The 25526-nt window shown below is 35.2% G+C and overlaps 4 protein-coding genes across 4 annotated transcripts; 1 reads left to right on the top strand and 3 right to left on the bottom strand.

Annotated features, from left to right (window-relative positions):
- On the bottom strand, positions 5478-6304 carry LOC109835022. The gene is made up of 2 exons (XM_020403023.1): positions 6280-6304; positions 5478-6187 (listed from the first exon to the last, which is right to left on the bottom strand). The coding sequence occupies exons 1-2, from the start codon at positions 6302-6304 to the stop codon at positions 5478-5480; spliced, it is 735 nt and encodes a 244-aa protein (XP_020258612.1).
- LOC109833962 (14-3-3 protein 7-like) lies at positions 8410-14547 on the top strand. The gene is made up of 7 exons (XM_020401848.1): positions 8410-8659; positions 9390-9696; positions 11829-11916; positions 12038-12147; positions 12994-13142; positions 14035-14069; positions 14268-14547. The coding sequence occupies exons 1-7, from the start codon at positions 8587-8589 to the stop codon at positions 14271-14273; spliced, it is 768 nt and encodes a 255-aa protein (XP_020257437.1). The 5' UTR covers positions 8410-8586; the 3' UTR covers positions 14274-14547.
- On the bottom strand, positions 17810-18669 carry LOC109835021 (probable protein phosphatase 2C 41; the record flags this gene model as incomplete). Its single annotated transcript, XM_020403022.1, has 2 exons — positions 17810-18179; positions 18508-18669. Coding segments are annotated over 2 exons (303 nt in total), but the record flags the coding sequence as incomplete, so codon positions are not given.
- Positions 19263-25101, bottom strand: LOC109835020 (probable protein phosphatase 2C 41). The gene is made up of 4 exons (XM_020403021.1): positions 24849-25101; positions 24582-24756; positions 19581-19823; positions 19263-19475 (listed from the first exon to the last, which is right to left on the bottom strand). Exons 2-4 carry the CDS (start codon positions 24618-24620, stop codon positions 19263-19265), a joined length of 495 nt encoding a protein of 164 aa, XP_020258610.1. The 5' UTR covers positions 24621-24756; positions 24849-25101.

Raw genomic sequence — 25526 nt, 5'->3', positions numbered from 1 at the left:
GTAACTTCCATCATCAGTGTTCGATGGAGAATTAGCTATCCGTTGTGATTTTTAGACAGCCTACAACAAGTATGCATAGTGTGTAGGTGATTTATAAGCACTAGATTTAGCACACTTGTCCATAAGTTTCTTATGATTATCAATGCATGTGTTAAAAGTTAAATCTAAGTATGATATGTGGTTTTTCACAAGATTCAATTTATCATTATGCATACAAGCATTGGAAATAGAAGTAGATGAAACATGATCATTTCTAAAAGAATTAAACTTATTTCTAATAGTTTCTACTTCTATCATGACATCATTTTTAGCATGAGTTAAGCTAGCAATAGATGAAGACATGTTATTATTTTCCAAACTTAATAACTCATTGTTTTCTTTCAAAATAGCATTCTCTTAACAACAATATCAAGTTTGGGAAGCTAGCGACTCATGATCGGATTTTAAACTAATATGCTTGCTTTTAAGATCAATAAAATTATTTTGCAATTTAGTATAGGCATGAGATAATCTATCATATGCACAAGCGAGTTCATTGATGGATATATCACTATCGGATTCCGAATCGCTTACCACACTAGGGCTATCGCCTAGTGGCCGTGTGCATGATGATGCTCCACACTCACTTGAAGAACAATCCTCCAAACTACGTCGGATTTCCTCCAAGTTGCCTTGATGTGTTTCAATAAATTTCCAAAGTTTGTAAGCACTATCAAAATGAACAAATTTGTTAGAAAAGGATGAGTCAAAAGCATTAAGCAAAAATTCTAACAAAAGCTTGTTCATTGAAAACATTTTCTTATCATGATTGCTCCACTTGGATTTCTTCAATGTGGGCACAATGTAAGCATAATCAATAACTTCCCATAAGTCAATATTTCTAGATTCAACGAATAGTTTAAATCTTGAAGCTCATTGTGCATAGGAAAAATTAATGAATTTAGGAGGAACATTTGATTCATAGCCTAAATGAAATACATTTATATTCATGATATATATGTGAATATATGCAAGCAAGACAAATGTAATCATAACTAGATTAGCACAAAAAAGATAACTTGGATCTTTAACTCAAGGTGATTAGTCCTTAAATCAAAGAGCACCAAGCTCTGATACCAATTGTTAGACCCTAGAGGGGGGGTGATTAGGGTCTTATGCTAATCTAATCTGATTTAAATACCAATTAAAACTAATTAACAAGTTATCCTAGCAAGTATGAAATACAACAAGTTATATGAGGTAGGATAAGCAATATGAACAATAAGAAATATCCTAGCAAAGAGATATAAGCAATATATGATATATGCAAGGTTATGAAACTAACACAAGGGGTAAACAATATGAACTAGATAGTGGATCATATAAATAATGAGCTATGGACAATGGCGACAAGAAATATAAACATAAGATAAAGAGCGTCAAAGCAAACTCAAACACACGATATGATCACGGAGTTCGGACCTTCCGTCCTACGTTTCCGCTCCCCTCTCCCAGGGAGAAATCCACTATCACAACCGGGTTTTCTACGTTCACCCGAATAACGTTTACACCTCACACTCGGTTTTCTAGCTAACCGAAAACTTTACAATCAACACTCTTGCAATCATACTCTACACCCTCACAAGTGTTGGACCTAGCCGTGTCTCCCTCAAGTGCTCGGTTACAACCTCTCCCTAGGCTCGTCAACCGACGCCACTCTTCTTGGAATGATCCCCGACTCTCACCACACACTCCTCTCGGTGTACAAGTGTATTACAAAGTGATTCTCACGATTAGGCTCAAAATAACAAGTGATTGTTCTTCAATATGAATGAGAACACAATGAAAGCTCACACTCAAAGTTATAATTCTCACCAACCCAAATATATTATGAATATAAATACAATAAGCTCAAGTGGGTGTGTGTAAACAATGAGTAAAATCAAAATCAAACTAAACTCAATTAAAATCTAGCATATAGAAATTATAAACAAAATAATAAATAGCTAGAAATGAGTTTAGAGATTCTTCTCTGAATAACAAGATGGAGAGATAAAGATTAAAGCCCAAACAAGAAGATGATCTCCTCCACTTGTGAAAACCAAAACAGCTTTAAACCAAACTCAAACCAACCATAAACCCTTGTTAAAAACTTTCTTAAACTTCTTTAAAACACTCTCATGGTTACTGAGATAGAAGGGGGTATTGTATAGAAACTCCAAAGCCAAGAGAAAGCCAAGAAAAGGACAAAAAATCACTCAGGCAATGGCTCTTATGAAACTAGGCCATTAGAATAGCATATGAAGTTTGTTCGGCGGTCAACCGCGAGCAACAAAGAAACATAAAAAGGCTCTGGACAACAGGTGGTCGACCACGATGGTCGACCACGAAAGTCTCTGGACTACGTACGGTCGATCGCCACGGTCGACCACGAGCCAACAAAACAAATTCTAAGTTCAGAACTCATGGTGGTCAACCGTGGTGGTCGACCGCGAACTGATACTCGGGAAAACAGGTTTTGAAAGTGAAATGCTGATTTTAAAACACTGTTTAAAAATATCAAATAAATTCCAAAAAATGTAAAATTTTGGGAAATGATTGTAGACATAATAATAAATATGCTACAATGACTGGTTTCTAAAAAGGACTTCCCAAATAAAAAATATCATTATTTTACAAAATAGGCCAAAACATGAAAGTGTAAACATGTGAATTTTGACATTTTGGCTAAACCATATTTTGAAACTTTGCACAATGATTATGTAGACTTAATAAAATATGTATATGATTATTGTTAAGTCCAAAAACTAAGAATACAATATTTTTACAAATACAATAGAAAATAAAACATTTGAGTATGTATATGAAAATATATTTGTTTCATATCTAAGTAGTTAAACCAAATCACAATAATAAATATAAAATATGTAATTTCATATTTATAAACATGAAAACCCAAAACCATGCATGTATATATATAACTATATATATACGTAGAAACTAAATACGTGTGTGTATATGATATTGAGCTTAAGGTACTTAACACACATAATATAAAACCTAAACTAAGTTACCCAAGCTAGATCTTGATCTTCAATAAGCTTGACTTGGTACACTTGCGGATGAAGCTTGAACTTGGATCTTGAACTTGAATTGTACATAGCTTCACCACTATTCCGCCAACCTCCATTAGATATCGTCGTTGAAGCGCTATTCCATCCATCCTCCAACATGTTGTTTTCCTAGAATAAATACAAAAACACAAATACTAGAAAAACAACATTAGAAGTAAATTGTTTGTTAAACATCATTAAAACAAGAAGGCCAACAAGTTTGATATCACTTTTGTTTGTAGTCGTTTTTATTGTGTATTTTTTTTTTGGTTTATGGACATGGATATGTAATGTTTAAGAGCATATTGTATGAACTTACGAATTTAATGAGAAGAAGCATTGAACATGAAGATCTGTCACTGTTTATGAGAAAAATTTGTCATGGTATACCCTGTTTTCATGAATTATCTTTGTGAGTGAACCTGTACAATATAGTTTTCCTGTGACAAAGCATACTCACAAGCTTAAGTTCATACACAGAAGCTCATGTTCACATTGCACAATCAACATACTAACCAGTAACTCCAAGCTGTGTAGAAATACACATTGCAAAATGAACATAACCAAAAGCCAAACTACATAAGTCACCATCAATTGTCATGTGTTTGTCATGATTACAGTCACCAGCAACAAGTAAAAAGTCATTCAACTACATCAAGTCTATATATTACCAAAAGCTAAACTATAATTACATATAATTACAACCCACTATTATGTGCACATGAAGCCTGTGTATGCTCCTCTTGGTGTACATCCTGGGTTAAAATTGGAGTTGAAGCATGTATGATTGTTGCTTGAGAGGCACTTGGGTCTCTATAAGCTATTTCACCATGATCACCATGCCATAGGCCAAAACCCTCTGGCATAATGACTGCATTATTTCTTCCTCTGCCTCGGCCCCGTCGTATATCACTCCTTCCTCTAGCATTTTGAGATTGAGCTTACAGAATACATAACAAATTCAGTGCATCAGTAGGAATCTATATTAAAAGTTGGTGCACAAGAGTATGTATTGTTCATTACCTCTAGCCATTGCTCTTTTATTTATGAAAACTTGAGATGGTGGAAGAGGGTTAGTTTGACTAAGATCTTCAATGGAATTGTTAGGTCTGGTTTTGCTCCCCTTTGGTCTTCCTATTTTCTTCCTTCCACTTGTGCCTTCATCAAGAACTTGAGATTGATTTTCCTAGAAGTAAATCAATGGAGAAATTAGATAATACAATTGCATATGAGATTATTAAAGATATCTAAATAATTGGCATTACAATACCTGTTGATGTGTTGGCCTGGGAGGATTTGTTGCTGCATCAGGACAACTGGGTCTTCTATGCCCTGTTCTGTGATAATTGCTATACTTTTGTATTAATCACTGCCTTGATGACCTAGAAGGATGCTTGGAACCTTCAGATGGGTCTCTCCTCCTAGCAGTTTTGGGTCTCCCCTTTGGCCTTCTAACAATATTTGGGGGTAACACCATTCCCTCTCCCTTTGCATCCCAATAATTACTCCCTTGTAATGCATTCAACATTCCTCCATAGGCAATCAAATAGTTTTCTTGAGAATACATCTCTGATAAGTACATTTAAGGTTTCCTTCTCATAAGCAAGATAGCACTGACTGCATGTGTGCATGGTATTCCTGTCAAGTCCCAATTCCTACATGTACATGTCATATTTTTCAAATCTACTGCATGACTTTGCCCTCTATGGATTATCTCAAAACCAGTTTTATTTTCATCACCATTCCAATGGGCACGACAATGAACTTGCTCCTGATATGCTTCCTCCAACTTCTTATGAATTCTAGGTGCAACTCCCCCCACAAATTTACATACGAGTTTCTTTTTCTCTTGCATTCTATCCATTATAGATAATCTAATATCCTCTAACATGGACACTATAGGTTTATATCTTGCAAGTAATATAAAAGAGTTGAATGTTTCGGCCATGTTGTTGTCTACAACATCACATTTACTGTGGCATTTGAAATGAGACTTACAGAATGTGTTGGGGTCTCTAGCCATGAAGTCTTCATAAGCTTGCTCTGAAATTCTCCTTAGCTTGGCAGCTTCAATTTGAAAAATTAGCATAGAGGTGGCTTTAACACATTTCCAGAATTGACTTTGAAGGACCCTCCCACTATGAGTTTTCCTCCAATTAGAATAAATATGCCTAGCACATTGCCTATGCTCAACTGCTGGCCACACTTCATGTATAGCAGGAACCAATCCCTGAAATGCATACATAGTTAATCACAATGAGTTCATGAAAGAAAAATTTGAAATAAAGATAGTATTGCACAAACCTTTTGTTGGTCTGACATAACTGTCCAACCATTACCATCATTCATGTTTAGATCCATAGTCAAAATTCTTAGGAACCATTGTCATGAGTTCCTTGTCTCCCCCTCAACCACTGCCCATGCTATGGGCCACATTTGGTTATTACCATCCCTCCCCACTGCACAAAGTAATTGCCCTCCACAAGCATATTTCAAAAAACAACCATCAAGACCAAATATTCTTCTACACCCCAAAGTGAAACACATCTTCAATGCCTCAAAACAAACGTAAAATCTAAGAAATGTGCTTGGTTGTCCTGCCTCTCCCTCAGCTACCTTCAGAACACAAGTAGTACCTATATTTGACCTCATTAGTTCTTTCATGTAAGGTTTTAGCAAGTCATATTGTCTTTGCATTAATCCTTGGACTGCATTTAGAGCTTTTTCCTTCCCCCTCCTACATTTTTTCAATGAGACATTAATTTGAAAATTCTCATAAATGTCAGATAAAATGTTGTTTGGCTTCATCTTTGGATCCCTCAGAATTTTATCAAGATAAACATGTGCAATCCAGTTATCAGTTATTAATCTATTTTTAAAAGTCCTGCAGCAAGTATGATCATGATTACTAAATTTTATTTGCCAAACACCAGCCTCATGACAATCTGGACCAGCAGTCATCTGCCAAAAGCAAAGTGAACAACCCATGTGAATCCTCTTAGTGTCATTCTTCATGTACACTAGATCATAGTGTTGTTGAATAGAATAATTTAGAATAGCCTCCTTTAACACACTCCTAGAAGTAAACTTTAACCCTGAAAAAGAAATTAAACACAAATGATTATTTTGACAATGATGTATACCTATAATTAAGACAAAACAATGAAATAATTATTGCAGTGCATACCTGGCTCAAAATACACAGCTTTCATATCCACTCTCTCATTGAAATACTTGTAGTTCACTCTTTCTTTCTTTTTTTTTCTTTTTCATATTGATCTCAGGTGCTTCATGATCACTGTCAAACAATGGTCCCTCATCATTACTACTTCTTTGATCACTCTGATAGCCTCCTTCATAATTTTTCCAAAAACTAGGCCAGTTTTGAGTTTTAGGAATTGTGCCTCTACAGTTTGGACCTACTACATTCAATCCCACAATCTGTGACATATGCAATTCTGCAATATGTGCTTGGTTATTACCAGCATCTGTATCATGAATAGGGGTGGAACTGGTGTTGACTTCATTAGCTTGTTGTGGTTGTGGTTCAGGTTGTGCTTCATTAACTGTAGAAGGTGGACCATCTACATCATCAACCAATCTTGCCCCAGCATTAAATGCTATTCTACCATTCTCCTCCGCTAAAATTTTCTTATTTTTTTGCCTTATTTCAAACAACTCATCATCATCACTTCCTACTGGGCTCTTATGACTCTCAATATCTTCAGATTCTGCTGAGTCTATATCTCCACCATCATCCTCATTTGAAACCCCTACTCTTACATCAATTCCTCCTCCAACACTTTCATCTACATTCTTATTACACTTCATATTTGCTTTCCCTTTCTTGATCTATTCTTTGCACTAAACTCATCAAATAATTCATTATCTTCACCATCATCATCATACAATGGCTCTGTGGGATCAACCCTGAAATTTTCATCCTCCACTGAGTCATCATCATCATCACTAGAAGATGTTTGTGCAGATTTGTGAGGGGGTGAATTGGAGGGAATGGGCAGTGGTGATTTTGGAGGGAATTGACAGTGGTGAAATAATAGGGTTTGAAACACTCACTTGGCCCTCTTTTACATCTACTCTTTTTTTGGGTGTTAACTTCTTTCTCCTAATCATAGGAATATTTCTTTTAGGAGATGTAGCAATTGAAGTAGCACCTTCAATAGGTAATTGCACTTCTACTGGCATGTCAACACCGTGATTTGCATAGATTTCTATCACTCTATGCCTCAATGCATGCTCTATCATTTCTGCAAGATCCTGGTCTGAATTTAGAGGCTTTAAACCTCCTCTAGCCAGTCCTACACTAGGAATAGAATAATACAACATCCCGACATTGTTATAACCATATTCTTTAACACTAATATTCAATTGTTCTAATGAAATATCTTCTGCATCACAAAACTCAACATCAAATGAACCACCAATGTATGCCACGTTACTTCCGAAGTCCAATGAACCCCTATGTCTATATTTAATCATAATTTGCGTAGCCATCTGCATAATTTACAAAAAAAAGGTAATAATTCTATCAAATTCAACCCATTATTTGGAAAAAAAACCACAACTTTGAAAACCCTAATTCTATCAAATCTAACAAAATGCAAAAAATTTTAGGTTTATCTTACATTTAACTCAAACTAAATACATGATTAACTTATCCTCTTCAAAGCCACCAAAAGATCTCATAGGTATAAAGAGAATCAAACCTTCGCATCAGCTTCAACCCGTACCAAGTCGTCGTCCTCCGCAAATCACCTAAAGCATGCACCGAGGAACACCATCAGTTGAAATCTCTGCAATCTATCGCCTTCAACTACCTCAACGATGATGTCTCACTCTCTATTTCTCCCTCTCTCTCGCGCTCAAATTCTGAAAACGAAAGGGCGAATATGTCCTATTTTGGGTCCATATTGGTTTTTAGAGGGTTAATTCCCTGCCACGTCAGAAAACAATGCTACATCAGCAGCTTAAACACAGATTAAGCCACCACGTGCAACGCACGTGACGAGTTCTCACCGGAAAAGTGACCGCCGACGAGAAAAATGACCTAATTGATAATTTTATTCAATTAAAATGCCTTAACGCCGATTTTCATAATTAAAATACCTTCTTGACAAATAGGATTGAATTAAAATACCAATATAGGTATTTAGCCCAAAAGTAATAGGCTTTGTCATTGAGAGTTTTTTTAGAAAAAAAAGTCGTGAGCTTTGATAAGAGAAAAAAAAAACCCTTCAAAATTGCCTCAGAATTCTTAAAGATGGGGGCAAAAAAACAAAAAAGAGAATAAAAATCTTCCAAGTGTACTGCTGTGCTGCTGCTACCAGCCTACCAGCACCTGTCTCGCTACCAATTAATCTAGTCAGCAGACGTAGAGATGGACTACAAATCTCTAAAGCACACAAAGAAGAAGAAGAAGAAGAAGAAGAAGCTCCAGTAAGAAGAGAGAGAGAGAGAGAGAGAGAGAGCTTAGATGGGTGGAATGGAGGAGAGAGAAAGGCTAGTTTTCCTTGCAAAATTAGCTGAACAAGCAGAGAGATATGAAGGTGATGATCCTCTTTTTTCTTTTTTTTCTTTTTTTTTTGGTCCTTTTTTCAGTTGGGTTCCTAGATTGTAGCAAGAAAATTGTAGGAAGGAAACAGAGAACATAAAGGGTGTATATTTTTAATTTTGTGTAATTAGTGTTTTTCCGTTGAGCTGGAAAACTAAAATTAAAATTAAAATCTTGAGGGCTTTCATGAGAGAAAAATTCTAGATTCCTGGGATTTCTGCAAGTGCTGATGTTGGAGGATTCTCCCCTGGTAAATTAATATCACGTTGGATCTACAACTGTTGACCTTTATTGGGGATTTTAAATTATGTTTTTTTTTTTCCTATTTTGCCTATTTTCTTAAGTGTCGCTAAGTTTTGTTAAGTGGGTTGCTCCTTAGTATAAACTTGCTGGTCAGAATGCTCTATGTTTTGATTTAATTATCTATTATTTATGAAAAAAGTTACGATTTTTCTACATAGAGAAGTTTTTCCTATCTCCGCAAGTTTGTTCTTTCCTGTTATGGTTCGTTTATGCTCCTCTGAAAAATGCAATATCGAGTAATTGTATTGTTAAAAAAAAAGGAATTCAAGTGAATTTAGTTTGTTCTCTTATACTGTTTAGATGGAAAAACTACTCGCTGTAAAGAGTGAGATGGGAACTTTTGTGATCAAAACCTTGTCTTATGGGTCGAAATGAAATAAAGAAGAAAAGAGCCTAATGTTGTGTTCTTTTTTCCATTGAAGAAATGGTGGAAGCAATGAAGAGGGTTGCTAGAATGGATGTAGAGCTGCTGGCAGAAGAAAGGAACTTGCTATCGGTGGGTTATAAGAATGTGATTGGATCAAGGAGAGCATCATGGCGTATTCTCTCGTCAATCGAGCAGAAGGAAGCGGCAAATGGGAACGAGCATGCTGCGAGAATGATAAGGGAGTACATGAAAAGAGTCGAAAATGAGCTAGTGGCTATTTGCAATGACATATTGTCAATTATTGCCATCCACCTCCTCCCATCCTCAACTGCTGGAGAATCTGTCGTGTTCTTCTACAAAATGTGAGCATTAATCTTTGTGGGATAGAATTTATTTCCCCCCATCAAGTTATTATTATGGTTATCCACGTTAGAATATAAAGGTATAACCCTCAACCTTCGCCACTTATGGAGTAGCGAGAGACTTTAAATGACATTAGAGTAATACTGGTTCAAAGGTTTAAATCCCCTTGTCCATGAGTGCAAAATGATTAAAAAAATATTGGTGCATGCATCTAGGTTTCGGCTCGCAACTTATGGGGCCACGTTAGAGTACTAAATTATAGACTTCAATGCTTACCACAAATTCAAAGTTTCGGTGTAGTGAAAGGTAACTTTAATATCTATGTTATAGTATTGTTATTGATTAGGATTCTTTGATATCTCATTTATTTTCAATCTTCTACTTTGTGATACAACTTTATTGATTATTCACTATCTCAATTTCTAAAACCAAGAATCTCTATGCAATATGAGAACTTCCATTAACTAAACTTCTTTACAAATTCTTGCATGATACATGTATGTTTCAATGGCTAGATTACTATGGAAGTTCACAAGCGAATGACCTGGCAGGCTATGAAGCACGGACACGCATAACATGAAGCCGTGTCGTGTCCGTGTCGGACACACGTGTCGAACACACGTATCCTATGTATTTTTTAGGATTTACCTCGTGTCGGCGTGTCGGATGGCCGTGTCGGATCCGTGTATTTTTTAGGATTTACCTCGTGTCGGCGTGTCGGATGGCCGTGTCGGATCCGTGTCCGTGCTACATAGCTGGCAGGTGTTGTGAATCAGATAGCAATGTCTAGATGCATTTATAGACATAGCCTTAAATTAAAGGTATATACCAAAGGCGGAAACTCCTGTACTTGTTTATATATCAGATACAATTGTCTACTGTTGTAACACAGTAGATTTCGCTATGATTATTCCTCCGATTAAGAGGAATGAATAAGGGAAACTGGGTCTCTGATGAATCCACTGATGATCAGAATCTTTCTCCTCGTAACCTACACACTGAACAACTCACTAACCAGCGCCAGAATTAGAATCCTTCCAAAGATTGTAAAGATAATGGTAAGTGCCTAAAAGCCTAAAGAGAGTTACGTTCGAAAAAGTTACCACTGTCCATTCTTTATATAGAGAATTAAACAGTTATAATTGGAGACCGAGGGAGAGGGGAAAGAGAAGTTCAGCTAAAACTCTAAAGAGAGTTAGGTTAGAGAAAGTTACGGCTGTCATTCCTTATATATAAAGAATTAAACTGTCACTATTAGCTTGATTGGGATAAGGTGGTTTATGCTTGGATTATTGTCCTTTGTTTTCAAAAAGGGGAATGCTGTAAATGACAGAGAGGTGTATAGGGAAATATTCTTTGCTGTTTAACGGTCTTATGATAAAGGAACCTGCTCGTGGTAGAAGTGAGCTCGTGGTCTTAGGTCATTCCCGTGTCCTCCTAGCTTTCTGCTTGATATTTTCCGGACCCCCCTCTATAGTTGGGTGCGGAAAATTGGCAATGTATCTCCTTTTGTCACATTTATTGTCATATGTGGAGGTGTTAACGTCAACGTAGCACTCATATGTTTATGGTATAACACCTATGAATCATGGAATTTTACATGACTTAAGCTATATCAAGATATCACCATCCTAAGATATATTTGTTTCAAGTCCTTTTCTAAATGAAGGTGGAATGTAACTTCTCATCATATTCCCTCGTCGTGATGATTTAGTCTTTGTAAATTTTAGCCCATGTATCATAACTTATATCCTGTTGACTATCTAGACTGTTGGACATTGCAATTTGTTCTAGAAAAATAAGTCTTACTTTTGCAGAGACATGAAAATACACCAGAAAAAAACTACCTAAATGTTCTTGGATTTATATTGTTATATATGGTTCAAAAATTTTTACTGGTTTTTTTCATTTGTTCCTGTTTTTCGATCTTGATGAGCAAATTTGTTAGCTTTATTCTTTTATGTTCTTATAATTTGGTTGCACATTTTTATATGAAATGAAAATGTGCACCTGTCACAGTCTTATGTAGATGCTTGCATGTTGATAACTGTTTACTATGGTTGAAGATGACAGAGTGTTGCAGCGAGATCTTCTTATAGATTATTCTTTTAAAGTTATTTTATTTATTTAGGAAAGGAGATTATTACAGATACTTAGCTGAATTCAAGTCTGCAAATGAAAGAAAAGAAGCTGCAGACCAATCGCTCAAGGCGTATCAGGTGTCTTTTACTTTTCCTTTTTTTCATCATGTTGTTGTTATGTATTATTATTTTCCTTTTTTTTAAGTTGGGGGCTTGTCATTTCTGTGATTTGAGAAAATTTTACTTAAAAACAACACAGGCTGCCACAAGTACTGCGATGACTGATCTTCCGCCTACTCATCCAATAAGGCTTGGTCTTGCTCTGAATTTCTCTGTTTTCTACTATGAGATACTCAATTCACCTGAGAGGTAAGTACGACACAACCCAAAACTAGTGGAGATAAGTGATGACTTTAATGATTGTTGGCTTCACAAGTAGATGCTTCAACAATGCTGGATAACTTGACTCTAAGACACGCTGACACCCACCCTCCCACACTTGCCAACACGCACATCCCTACATGTACGCCCGCTTCCATGCGAACACACATATACCCACACACAGACACCCACACACAAATGCCAACATGTATGCACACGCACGTCCTCATCTGCATGTGCATGTGCATGTGGACACACCCATGCTGACACTTATGCCCCCACGCTGGCACACACGCACACACATAGACATATATCCAGACCGTCAGGCTTTGGCTGGGGTGTCTCTGAGATAGACGCATATCCCGACTATTGTTTTGGCTGGTGTGTTTGTGACATAGACAAATATCCAGACAATCAGCTATGATTTAGGTATGTTGATGATTTGACATGTAGTGTTCTGTGTGTGCCACGTCATCAAGACACTGGCCAAGTCTATCAGCTATGATGTGAGTATGTTGATGATTTGACATCTAGTGTTCTGGATATATGTGACATCAGTAAGACACCGGCCAAGGCCATGGGTGGACCCACCAGATCGCATTTACGCGCGCGCACGTGTGTATCCTACTGGTGCATTCTTCATTTTGCTTTTGGCATCATATGTGTTACTCACTGTTATGGGTATCTCGTGCAAGTTCAATAATTAATTTCTTCTGTTAGTACTTATTTATTTCTGAAAATAGAAACTTGCTTTATTCAATGTGGCTGTCATGTAAACAAAGAATTCACATCCAACGGGTTGGTTCTTATACATCATTGTATACATTCAAGCAGAGCGTGTCACCTGGCTAAACAAGCATTTGATGAGGCTGTTACAGAGCTCACTACCCTCAGCGAAGAATCCTACAAGGACAGCACACTTATAATGCAGCTTCTCAAGGACAATCTTACATTATGGACATCTGATTTGCCAGATGAAGGAGGTAAGCTTTTTGAAGCTCACTCTTGATGGCCCTAGGATGTTTTTCTTTTCTAACTTTGTGACCAACAAGTGTTGATATTTTTCTTGTGTTTAGGAATTGGATGTTGATTTACTCTTATTCTTTATAAATGTAAGGATTATTTGCATATATACCCCTTATTAAATCATGGGTATTTGCAAAAATACCCTCCAAATCTCAGTATCTACAAAACTACCCCTCAAATCACCAGTTTTGGATAAACTTACCCTCAAAGCAATTAATCATAAACTTTGATAAGCTAATTTGTAATCGCAATGTAAAAATTATGAACAAAATAGCCAAATATTTAGCACCAAGTTGATGATTTTTTGATTTTAGGGATATTGTTTCCAAAGTTGATGATATGAGGGGTAGTTTTGATGTGGGGGTATTTTTGGAAATACCGATGATTTAAGGGGTATATATGCAAATAACCTTAAATTTTATTGCATGCAAGGTACCAAATTTAGTTTCCTATTGACTTCATATATGTCATAGAAAAGTTGATTTTGTATTTAATTTGAAGACACACAAACGTTCCTTTTTGTGCGCATGTGGATGTCTGATGAGAGAGGAGCAGATTACATAAAACTCCATCCATCCATTTGCCCACTTTTTCTTATTTTTGCCCTTGGATATAATTTTTATAAGCATAAATGATCTACATAATGGCTTAATTTTTTTTTAAGAAAAGAAAAGAAGAAAAAAAACAAGTGGGGTATTAGCACCTAAATTTTGCAAGAAGTGATTATAGAACAATGACTTCAAAATTTTATCTGACATTCTTTAGCAAATTTAATTTCCCTTTGCCATTTGAAATGCTACATCCTTTCTAAATGCCCTTTTTTATGGAACCATTATTTCATCTTTGTAGGAGAGCAATCCAAGGGCGCCAATATCAATATGGAGGTAAGAAATCACTATCACTGGTAATCACTTTGAGAGTAAATACCTGCACAACTACAAGTTATTAGCGAATATGTCATATGTAATTATGTATACATTACCTCAACGGTCTTTTTTCCTGCCGAAGGACATTTTCTTTTCTTTTCTTTATGAGTTCATGATTATTATACCCCTCCATTAATTAATTTGTTGTTTCTGCAGGAGTAGTTGTGTGCAGAAGCTAATGGCTCTTTTATAAAGGGGCCTTTGGCACGTTGCTGATATTACTAGTACAGGCTAGCAAAATCTACAGTTCTTAAATGAAGCTTTTGGAACTGCTATTCATATTAGAGATTGGTGGCTTCTTTCTATGTATTAAAAGGTTGTTATCAGCACTTGAAGGTGTCTTTTGTTCTCCTTCGAGTTTGCTTTGCTTGGGTATATGTAAGACTGTGCACGTATGAAATTATGAGCTAAGAATCAACTAATTTCTTTAGAAAAATTGCCTGTTGCATTTGTGGGTGTAAATGATTTGATGGTGGTGAAGCATGGGAGTCTGAATTCATCCCAAGGATCGGCAACAAAACTCGAAGCAGCAATTGTCTTTCGAAACCTAACAAGTTTGCCCGAAATTGGAGAAACTGATTTCAACCTGTCAAGAAAACAAACGCAGCATGAAAATAGGGATCCCAGGGTGGAAATATTAATGTGCTTTCATCCTCAAATCCATCCCCACCTCCGGTGACCCCTGCCTCAAACTCTAATGCCAACACGGGCTCGCGTCATCTCCGAATCCTGTGCCTTCTGATTCCGCAACAAACGGTGAAAACAGGCTCTCATCGTATCCGACGACCCCCGATCCCAGTCACGATCCTGTACAAACCGATCGTCAAACAGATTGCCCCCCTCCACCAAGGCAAACTTATAATCTCCAACCGTCATCTAACGCACTTCCAATGCCAGTCATTATCCTGCTCCATCAAATTATCAAAAACTATAGCCAGCCTCCACGGAGCCGATACCATGAACTTCTCGAACCATCGTACTGCCCTCCACCCCCGCATTACTATTATTATGATCCATGTCATACGATTTCAAACTCACCTCCTCCATCCAAAATCCTAACAAACGCATGGACGTAGATTATGCCGGGGTGGAGACCACTGTCACGTACGGCATTCATACCATCGCGGCGACGAACGAACGGCGTAAGTTTTTCCAGGACGCCGACGGGACAGTAAGCAAGGAGGTGAGGGTAGTGGAGACGGATCATGATGTGAGTTCGCGTGCAGTCAAGGCAATCGAGGACGATGTTGCGAGGAATCATGGCGAGGTGAAGTTTGGGGTGAAGATGGAGGCTTACTTGAGGTTCGGCGGGATTCATTGGCTTCCGAGATACTATGGGGTGTATCGTCCTGATGTTAAGTTCCAGTTTGTGAATGGAACGGCGAGGGGAGAAATGGTTGGGCCTGCGGTTACCTGCAACAGTGTTGAGGATTGGAGGTGATGGAGATGACTTGTTCTTAAAAATTGTAGCCGTCTGAAGTTTGTAACACACGGACAAATTTTGAAAACAGATCCTTTTGCAAAAATATTTTCAAAAAAAGACCCGTTTTGAAAATATTCGTAAAAAACGACCCAGTTTTAACCTCAGGGCTGAAACTGGGTCGTTTTTTGCGAAAAATGTTCACAAACTTCACGGGAGTTGAACTCCCGTGAAGTTTTGTTATGAAAAAAACTTCACGGGAGTTCAACTCCCGTGAAGTTTGGGAATATTTTTCACAAAAAACAACCCAGTTTCAACAAAGTAGGTCGTTTTTTGAAAATAAAGTGGAAAACTAGGTCGTTTTTTAAAAATAAAGTAAAAACGGGACTTTTTTTTGAGAATATTTTTGCAAAGTGGTCTGTTTTCAAAATTTGTCCTTTGTAACACACTATCAAATGTTATGAATGATCACTTTTCTTTTCTTTTTTTTTTTTTTTTTTTTTTTTTAATTTTTTTTTTTTTTTTTTTTTTTTTTTTTTTTTTGGAAATTGGTTAGTATGATCATATTGGTATCAGGACGCAAACTTTCCTGTGTTTTATCTTTATTAGGTTGCGCCTCCTATAATTTACAGAAGCCATGTTTCTCATACAAATGATTTAGAGATAATAAATCGTCAAATGATGAGAAACAGTTTACTGAAGGAACTAACTAATTACAATGTCATGACTCAATGCAGGAGTGCATCCAGCATTCAGGGTGTTATTCATTCTGGATTAATGTTTGGTAATATTTGAATTGTTGTCCACAAATCCTATATTCTAAGATTGGGAGTAGGAACTAAGATATTTTGATTGGAGTCCTGGACTTTTTTGGAAGGATTTAAACTTTTAAATGGATTCTCGGACTAAATGTCAAATAACCATTAACAAATATAACTATTCTTCTATAAAAAAAACATAACTATTGTTCAACTAATAGTTTTCTATAAATATTAATAATTTTTATTGTAATTTTCTATAATTATAATTGAAAATCAAACTTTTAATAATATTTTGTATGCGTAAATATTTAAATATAATAGAAAATTTTGTCAAATTTTTAATATAAAAATAAACTTATTTAGTATTTAATATTTTTATTATTTAATATATGAAATATTAATTAGACTTAATATTAACTATTAATTTGCTATATTTCCTATCTATATCTAAATAAATATTAAATATATGAATTGAGATGACTATTAAGTATATATTTAATATTTAATAGATTATTTTATATATGATAAATAATTAATATATTTAATATCAAATTTATTAGACTATTAAATGTATAACATTAAATATTAATTTTACAAATAATAAAATAATATAAAATATTAAAGTATTATTTAATTTTTAAATTATTAAATATATATAAAGAATCTGATTAAAAAGTATCTAACTAAATATATTTAATATTAAATATGTTAAATAACTAAAAATAATTGAGCCATTTAACATTTAATATTTTGTTAGTTAATTTCACATATTACTTACATTTAATACTTGCATATTTACTATATCTCTTATTATTTAATATTAATATTAAATGATTTTATATATTTATGATATGCTAAATAATAAATTTAGTTAATATTTAAACTGAATATGTTATATTAAAAATTAATATAAAAATGATAAATAATATTAACAAGTAAATATATTAAATTTATATCTAAATATTTAATTAAAATAGTTAAACATGAATATATTTAGTTTTTATTAAATAACAACGTAATATTAAATATTAATATTTAATACTAACTAAAAATGGTTTATCAATATTGGTTAATAGTGTGTTTTTTTGTGTACGAGGACTCATCAAAGGGAGGGGGAAGAAAATCCAAGGAGAGGGATCACAATCCACTAATTTATACTTGGACTTTTTTTTTTGAACCTTCCTCACTAGAATGTATAGAGTAGGATTGAGATTTGGATTTTAAAATCCTAGTCCTAATCATTATCCTAAATAACCAATAACATCACAAAGTCAAATTCAAATTCTTAATCCTAAACCAATACCACCTTAAAGTTAAAATCCAAATCCTAAACCTAAACCAGTAACACCTTAAATCCTAGAAAAAGTCCTAGTCCTAGTAAAAAAAATCCTAAACCAATAACCCCCCACCAAAAGAGTACAAGCTTCAAAATAAGGAATTTCAAATCTAATAGCTCAAAATGACAGCAATAAACACAATTTTGCTTTCATGGAAAAACTAATAAACAGGGAACAAGAGATCTTAAAACATACAAATCTACCAATCATTTATGCCAAGTTAAATCCACAACCTGTCATCGGATACCTTATGGTCTCCATGGAACTAAGACATTGCAAGGAATCAAACAAATATCAGAAACCACATTTACAAGTGAAATCAATGAGGCCATTACAGCTACTTTCAGAAAACCAAGCTAATAATTATCATATGAGCCTATAGCATCAGGCAGAGACTCGGAAGCCAAATTTACGCCTTGAATCGAATAACAACACAAGCTATATCGTCTTTACTGTCTCTGTCCAATGCTTCGGCCGTCAACTGCTTTGCTGCTGCTTGTGGGTCGTTAATTTTTATAGCAAGATCAACTGCTTCTTGATTGTTCATAACCTGGAAGAGTGAATCGAGAGAGCCTTAAATTTTGTTAACAAAGGCTGGAAAAAAATGGTCAGTTCCAACTTTAAGGGTAAACTTTAAAACACCGCAAAGAAGTTTTGGCCAATTTTGATATAACCCTGAATTTTTTTTGAGAAACATCACTAAGCCCCAAAACTTCTGTGCATTTTTTGAATCTATTTTCAATAACCCCCCAACTGTTTGGGGGTTATTTGAAAACTTTTGTGGGTTAAATGACATTTCTAAACTTTTAGATGGTTATCTCAAAATAGGGAAAACCACTTGGGAGGTGTGTTAAATTTATCCTAAGTTTAATGCTAACCTTCCAAAGACCATCGCTAGCAAGAATGAGTAGTTCAGTATCGGAATATATATCTTGTACAGTAACGTCAGGATCTGAACGTAGATGAGATTTGAGGCTCTTGTCCCCAAACGCACGGGAAACAGCAAGTTGACCATTGACCCTTGGGACATCTCCTAAAGATTAACAAAAATAGATGTTATTCAGATGTCCTTATGCTAGATAATTCAACAAGAAACTAGCAACAGGAGTAGATAATGACACAAAATGAATGAAATAAGCAATCAATACATCTCTAATGCACACATGCTAATGTTAGAATAAGAGAGTGAGTACATGCTAAAAGAATTGGGTGTTAACTAGTGCGATAATATAAGGTACCCGAGCAAGCAATGAAGATTAAATGTACAATAACTTGATGATAGCTTGCAGATGGTAAAGGGCAGAAAAAATAGATTCTTCATTATTGTTTCTCCAGTCGAGAAGGCTCAATGTAAGGATTGGCCAAATTTTTATCACTGGTAAACTCTTAACCAGACTTCAAAAAGTATGGGTAAACTTGTTGTCTTGTTCATTGAGGCAACAAAGACAACTTCTGAAGAACAGGGGAAACTAGGGGATCTATTTCTCCAGTCGAGAAGGCTCAATGTAAGGATTGGCCAAATTTTTATCACTGGTAAACTCTTAACCAGACTTCAAAAAGTATGGGTAAACTTGTTGTCTTGTTCATTGAGGCAACAAAGACAACTTCTGAAGAACAGGGGAAACTAGGGGATCTAAACAGTCAGTTGTATTGCTTTCCCACCTTTTGCTACAACTCCTCGTGAATCACCGACATTAGCTATCCACAGCTTTGTGCCATTTATGAGAATGGCAGTAACCGCAGTAGATCCACCTCGTCCAAGATCAGGACTGTGAGAAAGAATTGCCTTGTCAGTCTTGTCATATGCTTTTGAAATGGCTCTATCAGGATGGGTCCAGAATTCTTCCTATGTCAAGAGGAGGAGATCGGATTACATTCTGTGTTCTTTATTATTTTTTATTATATATCCAAATAACAAGGCTAGAAAAAGAAACAATTACTGAAACCATACCTCTTTTAGAATATTAGCAAACAAATGCTTCTGTAAGTATGCAGCCACACTATCTCCCAAATGGCCATCAAAAACAGCAAATAGGCCAAGCTCCTGCCCTTTAACATGGACGAATTTGGCAACATGAAAATCCTCCATAGGATGATTAGCCTTTCCTTTTACAAGGCTATAGCCATAGCTAACTCTGATGTTACCTTGATAACTTTTTCCTTTACCCACATTTGATGAAGAATGTCCTGGCGACTAAAATGGTAAAACTAATTAGGCAGGAAAAATATTGATAGCACTTTATCGTATAAATTTCCACCATATTACACGCTCAAAGAACATAAATATACCAGAAAGGAATCAGGAATTTCAAATTATCATAATAAAGGAACTTCATAGTAAAAATCCCACATACATGCAAAGAAATGGATATTTATGAAAAACTTGGGGCACAGTAGTTGACCAAGTACTGTAAAACATCCATCTTTCGTGCACATAAATGTTGGTAATTTGGTTGTAAAGAAAAGTTTTTTGGGCACTCTAGTTCATGCAAATCACTATAACTAACAGATGATTAACAACTACTCCAAGTTACAGAAACAAATGACATGTGTTTAAGCTTCTAATACTTTTAGCATGCGCGGGAAATGTACTTTGCTTTCCTTTTCCTGCAGTACTTGATTAAGGCATATAGGCCTGACATGTGGTAAAGGGTTGGACTTTTCAGTGGAGGAAAACTACATATTGGACCCTTAGGTTGGTCACTGCATTAGTATTAATCTATTTTCCCCTCTGGCTTGATTTATACTGATTATTTGTGCCGCCCGCCTGCCGCACAAATAATCAATATAAAAACTTATGGCTTTGAAGAGAATATTCGGTGGAGTCATTGCCCGTTCAGAACTTGAAGAATCAGATAAACAGGGGGGGGCAGAAATAGAGAAAGGAGAAAGATCTCCAAACCCGGGTCTTCAAGACTACTTCATTTCATTGGGTTAAAGTCAAGTATACTCAATAATAACATGGGTAAGAGGATAAACATACGCCGTAAGCAACTAATGGATCTAAATAATTAATACAACAAATGTTACCAATTTTTAAAGTTAATGTGATTATGATAAAATGATTAACACCGATGCAGTTACCAACTTGAGCTATTCTGTCACTCTTTATAAATAACACATTGTCTCCTTATATTCTCAATTAATCAAGAATATTTCCAAATTTATTTTGTGCAATTAAACTTCTTAAATCTAGAAATTAATATTAACATCGGTAAAATATGAGACAAGAGTCTATTAAAAACATTAAAAAGAAAAGGCCCTAAAACTGACCCAAAAAAGAACAATAGCAGTTTGATAAATCTTAGGTGCATCAGCTAATCAGATAACATGACTCACAAGTTGTTTGTATGGAAAAGAGAATAACATATATAACCTGATTTCATTACTATAAAAGAACTATGCTGTTTCTTAGATCAAGTCACAAAGCAACCTATGGAGAAAAGCAAATCCATTGATTACCAAATCAGAACATCAATTTATAACATCGCATACAATATCAGTTATTCGTAATGTAGTTCAGTGTGATATACTCTCCTTTTTGTTTCTTTTTGGTGTCATAAAAGCTCTGCACCTAGTACTGCCAGGGTTGAACTCCCAAGCCCCCAATTGCAGTAGGAGCCCAGTATCCTTTTGGTTCGATATGCTTGAGATGTCAATATTTTATATCTTGCTTAATTGCATAAAATGAATATTTTCCCTTGGACATTTATATGCTTAAATTTCTAAAGGAATTTCCTTAAAAAAAACATGTTAAGAGGATGGATTTCATCCAAAATGAAGCTTGTGGAAAGTTTCAAACTTGATATCACTATGGAAAGTTTCAAACTTGATATCACTATGGAAAGTTTCAAACTTGATATCACTATGGAAAGTTTCAAACTTGATATCACTATGGAAAGTTTCAAACTTGATATCACTATGGAAAGTTTCAAACTTGATATCACTATGGAAAGTTTCAAACTTGATATCACTATGGAAAGTTTCAAACTTGATATCACTAAATAGAACCGGTATGCATAAAAACACAAAGCAGTAGTACATGCTTGTGAATAAGGAGGAAGTGAATAATGTAGAAAGCTTGTAAACCCACTTGACAACAACATATCATACAGATACTGACGGTTGTCAGTAATGCTACTACGCATTATTAGCATGACCTGTAATTTGTATACCTATTTCCTTTTCTTCTCACTTTTATTTATAGATTTCTAATTTCTAACACCTACAGAAAAAGAGAAATCCATGAGCCTAGTTCGAACCACATTACTTTCAAAAGTCAACTTTCCTAAGTCCTGACACAAACTAAATTATTTGAAATTGCCGGGTTAGAAAAATGCAAAGATTCGCTTTTTAATGAGAGGGATTATATCAATTCCATCTAATCTATTTACTCCATTCCTCATTTTTGCTTTTGAGAGATAATGAGGAAAAGAATTTGATTTCTAATTAGCAACAACCAAATCTTATACTATTATAAAAGTGTGTAGCCATGTTAAAACATTTCTACCAAAAATGCCCTCAAACACACATACATACATCATAAATTACACATACATTTACATACTAACATCATTTATTAATTAAATGTCATACATACATTGACTCATACATACATACATACTTTATGAGGACTTTTAGGGTATCCTTAGGGTATCCTTATATCCACATAAAAAATCACAAAACTCTTGATACTTTATGTTGTAATTAATATGTATTTATTTATTTAGCCTGAAACCCAAATTGTCCTCCTTAATTCTCCTCACATCCGCCTCTTTTCCAATCCCTCCACAAATAAACGGACTCTTCCAAATGCCAATAGATTCAATTCTTCTCATCAATTTAGACATTTAATTTTGTAACTTCCCTCCAATTGATTACTAAGGTGACTACTCATATTTATTGTCACTAATTTAAAATTTTTCCTATGTATTCTGAGATTTAATGACTCCAAAGACAGTGGACTTATAGGGGGGTCGGAGCTCAAAGGAGATGGACCGAAAGGTTCTACGAGAGGAATTTAGCTATAGAGCAAGTGGAGGAGGAAGCTTTTTTGGCAGCAAAAAATTCGTTTAAAAAAGATTCATTTTAAAGTTGGTTCGATCGATATTGAGGCCGAGGAGCACCTAGGAGAGACAGTCACCGGTTTTGTTGACGATGAGACCGAGGAGAACTGGGAAGATGTGGCAAGCCTCATGGAGAATTTGTTGACAACGATAAGCACCAGTGAGAGACAGCAAAACACGTTGAGAGTTTGTTGACAAGGACCAAGCTGAGAAGCGGCAATGTCCATGTTGACATGTCCACATTAGTAACAAAAATTTATAACCTCCAATGTTCTTATGAAGAAAAGTACCTAGATGGCCACAAATTCATGAGGATGCAGAAGTGTATATCATGTGTTTTATAGTAAATCTTAAATTTGATCATTACACTAAAATTTGCGATATTATTTGCAGTTATTCAATATCTCGTTGCGATCATTTTAGCTATCATTTTTGTATTTATTTAATCATTTGCACTGATTTTGTATATGCATGGTATTAAGTTAAAATAAGAATGAAGACTTGTCGAGCCTTTTTTACTTAGTCATGGAACATATATGCCAAGGAGTGGCCATGCACGAAAGTTAACGAAGGTGGAGGATGACAGTAAGGCAGTGGGATGTTAAGACAGTCGTGGTAAACAACAATGATACATTGAGGCCTTTCGACAATGATAGTAGACAAAGTATGAGGCCATAGGACTACTGAAAGACGATGGCAGATGAACTAAATGGCACTAGGATCAATTCTACTAATATTTGAGATGAAAAAAAATATAATATTACCTGCTTTGAGATTAAAATAATGCATGTTGTGACAAAATCGATGTAAACTATGTTATTGCGGGTGATTTCCATTGCATGTAATGAATCTCCTTATGCTTCCAGAATGAATCGAAGTTAATTCTTATGTTAGTTTCATTATATAATAGAGTTTTATTAATTGAATGCTAAAATATCATTTGAGATTACATAGTAGTGTGTTTCGCAAGTCTAGAACATATCGTTAAACTCTAAAAGCAAAATAAGTAAAGTGCTTTATTTTAGCGCATATTTAAATGCTTTATTTTTTTTGGTTCTTTTCTCATTTTAATTCGTGTTATGTGTTTTCATTTTTTGGGATGTCTTAACCTTCTGTGATGAATATTGGATGTCTGTCCCTTGGCCATCTGAAAAAGTGAGCAAGTTCAATTGTTGTGTGGAGGGTAATTTCTTATTTACTCTTTTTAATTATTAATATAATTGGTTATAGTTTAATATTTAAAATATTTATTAAAATAACTATACCAATGAAAGCATTTTTTGGCATATATCTAAAATTAAATATTAATTTTGTAATTTACAAAATATGGTCACTATAGTATGATACTTAAGATATTTATTAAAATGATAATTTTTTAAGAATAATATTACACTACAGCAAAACATAAATACATGATATTATTAGTACGTTGATTCAATATCTATATATTATTCTTTTAGTTATTTTAATATAACCATGTACCACATGCAACGCACGTGCACTGTACTAGTTAGAAATAAAAATAAATATACAACCCGCAAATGGGTTATGTAAGTTTAGATTGTTAGAGGTATCACACAACTAAACTGAGTAATAAGCAGGATCAGTCACCCTCAAAGAACTCCTATTAGCAAGCCACTCAGCGGTAGCTATTCTCAGTTCCCAATCTAACATGCTACATCCCCCAACTAGAAATCAAAAGCCAGTAGAAGAAAAAAAGATTTCACATGTTACAGAATCAAACAAAAAGGGAACATAATTCACCAAAACCGTAGCTTTCCCCAAACATATATATTCAATTATACGAAAGTAGTACTAAATGCCCAATTATGTCATCAGTAAATTAAGGGGGGGAACAAATAATTCGATCAACCGGCCTTTCTCACCTGAGACCATCCAGGCTTGAAGCAGCATAATCTATCCATATAAAAAATTTCTCCAATCCCTCCCCCTTTTCCAATAAAATCACAGCTCTCTACTACTTCATCCGATCGTCAAGATTCGATTTTGATCCAAACCCACTTCCCAAAACCCGAACTTTTTCACAGAAAAAAAAAATTCCTGAAATTTCAATAGATTTACCTTAGCCCACATCGAGAAAGGCAACAAAAGGGGGGCGAGAAATAAAATGGGTAGGCAGCAAAATATCTTACCGAACCAGTCAACAGCCTCTGAAACAAGAAAAACGAGAAAAGTCACCTCCTTTCTCTCTCCAGTTATATTAAATACCTCAACTATTTTTATCTGTATTTTTTTTTTTAAACTGTCCTCTCTCTTTTGAGTTTTGTGCGTCGGAAGGAAGAAAGAAATGAACGGGATACGACGAGAAAAATCGTATGAGTAACCGTTTATAGAGTCATCAGATATCAGCTGAAGAAAAATAGGAAAAGAAAAATTTAGAGAGAGGGATTTGGGGGGNGACTTCGGTGGCGATGAAAAGACAGAAAGGGTATGACCAAAGGACTGAAAGTGAGAAGGGAATTTATTGGGGGTTGTTCGTAAATAATTACCATGAGCAAAAATGCCCATTTTGTCCTTTTTATGTTGAGTCAAGTTGTACTATAACTAATGGTTGACTTGGTTTTTGTACCCCCTCGCTTTAGGAGGACCACATGGGTTGTTTCGGGTTTTGCAAGGAAGTGGGTTAGGTTTGGTCCTGTTTGATGGTATGGTCTCAATTGAACTTATTCGATGCAAGTTTTGTTTCATCAACACGTTACATGTTGTCACTGTGTGATTCTTAGTCAGTCCAATCACCGAAACAGGCCTTGTGGCCAATAATCCATTGACATTTCTTAATTATGTGACACTACTACAGTTTAAAACAGATC

This window comes from Asparagus officinalis, chromosome 3 (genome assembly GCF_001876935.1).
Source record: "Asparagus officinalis chromosome 3, Aspof.V1, whole genome shotgun sequence".
NCBI lineage: Eukaryota > Viridiplantae > Streptophyta > Magnoliopsida > Asparagales > Asparagaceae > Asparagus > Asparagus officinalis.
Note: the sequence above shows the minus strand (reverse complement) of the source record. Positions and strands in the feature narration are given on the sequence as shown.

Coding starts and splice junctions, on each gene's coding strand:
- LOC109835022 (XM_020403023.1), bottom strand. CDS start 6,304: ATGAAAGCTGTGTATTTTGAGCCAG. Junction 6,188..6,279: donor AGCTGTGTATTTTGAGCCAG/GTATGCACTGCA, acceptor TTTCTTTTTCAG/GGTTAAAGTTTACTTCTAGG.
- LOC109833962 (XM_020401848.1), top strand. CDS start 8,587: ATGGGTGGAATGGAGGAGAGAGAAAGGCTAGTTTTCCTTGCAAAATTA. Junction 9,697..11,828: donor GTCGTGTTCTTCTACAAAAT/GTGAGCATTAAT, acceptor TTATTTATTTAG/GAAAGGAGATTATTACAGAT. Junction 12,148..12,993: donor ATACTCAATTCACCTGAGAG/GTAAGTACGACA, acceptor ACATTCAAGCAG/AGCGTGTCACCTGGCTAAAC.
- LOC109835020 (XM_020403021.1), bottom strand. CDS start 24,620: ATGGATAGATTATGCTGCTTCAAGCCTGGATGGTCTCAG. Junction 19,824..24,581: donor TCAAGCCTGGATGGTCTCAG/GTGAGAAAGGCC, acceptor TTACCATTTTAG/TCGCCAGGACATTCTTCATC. Junction 19,476..19,580: donor TTGCTAATATTCTAAAAGAG/GTATGGTTTCAG, acceptor CTCTTGACATAG/GAAGAATTCTGGACCCATCC.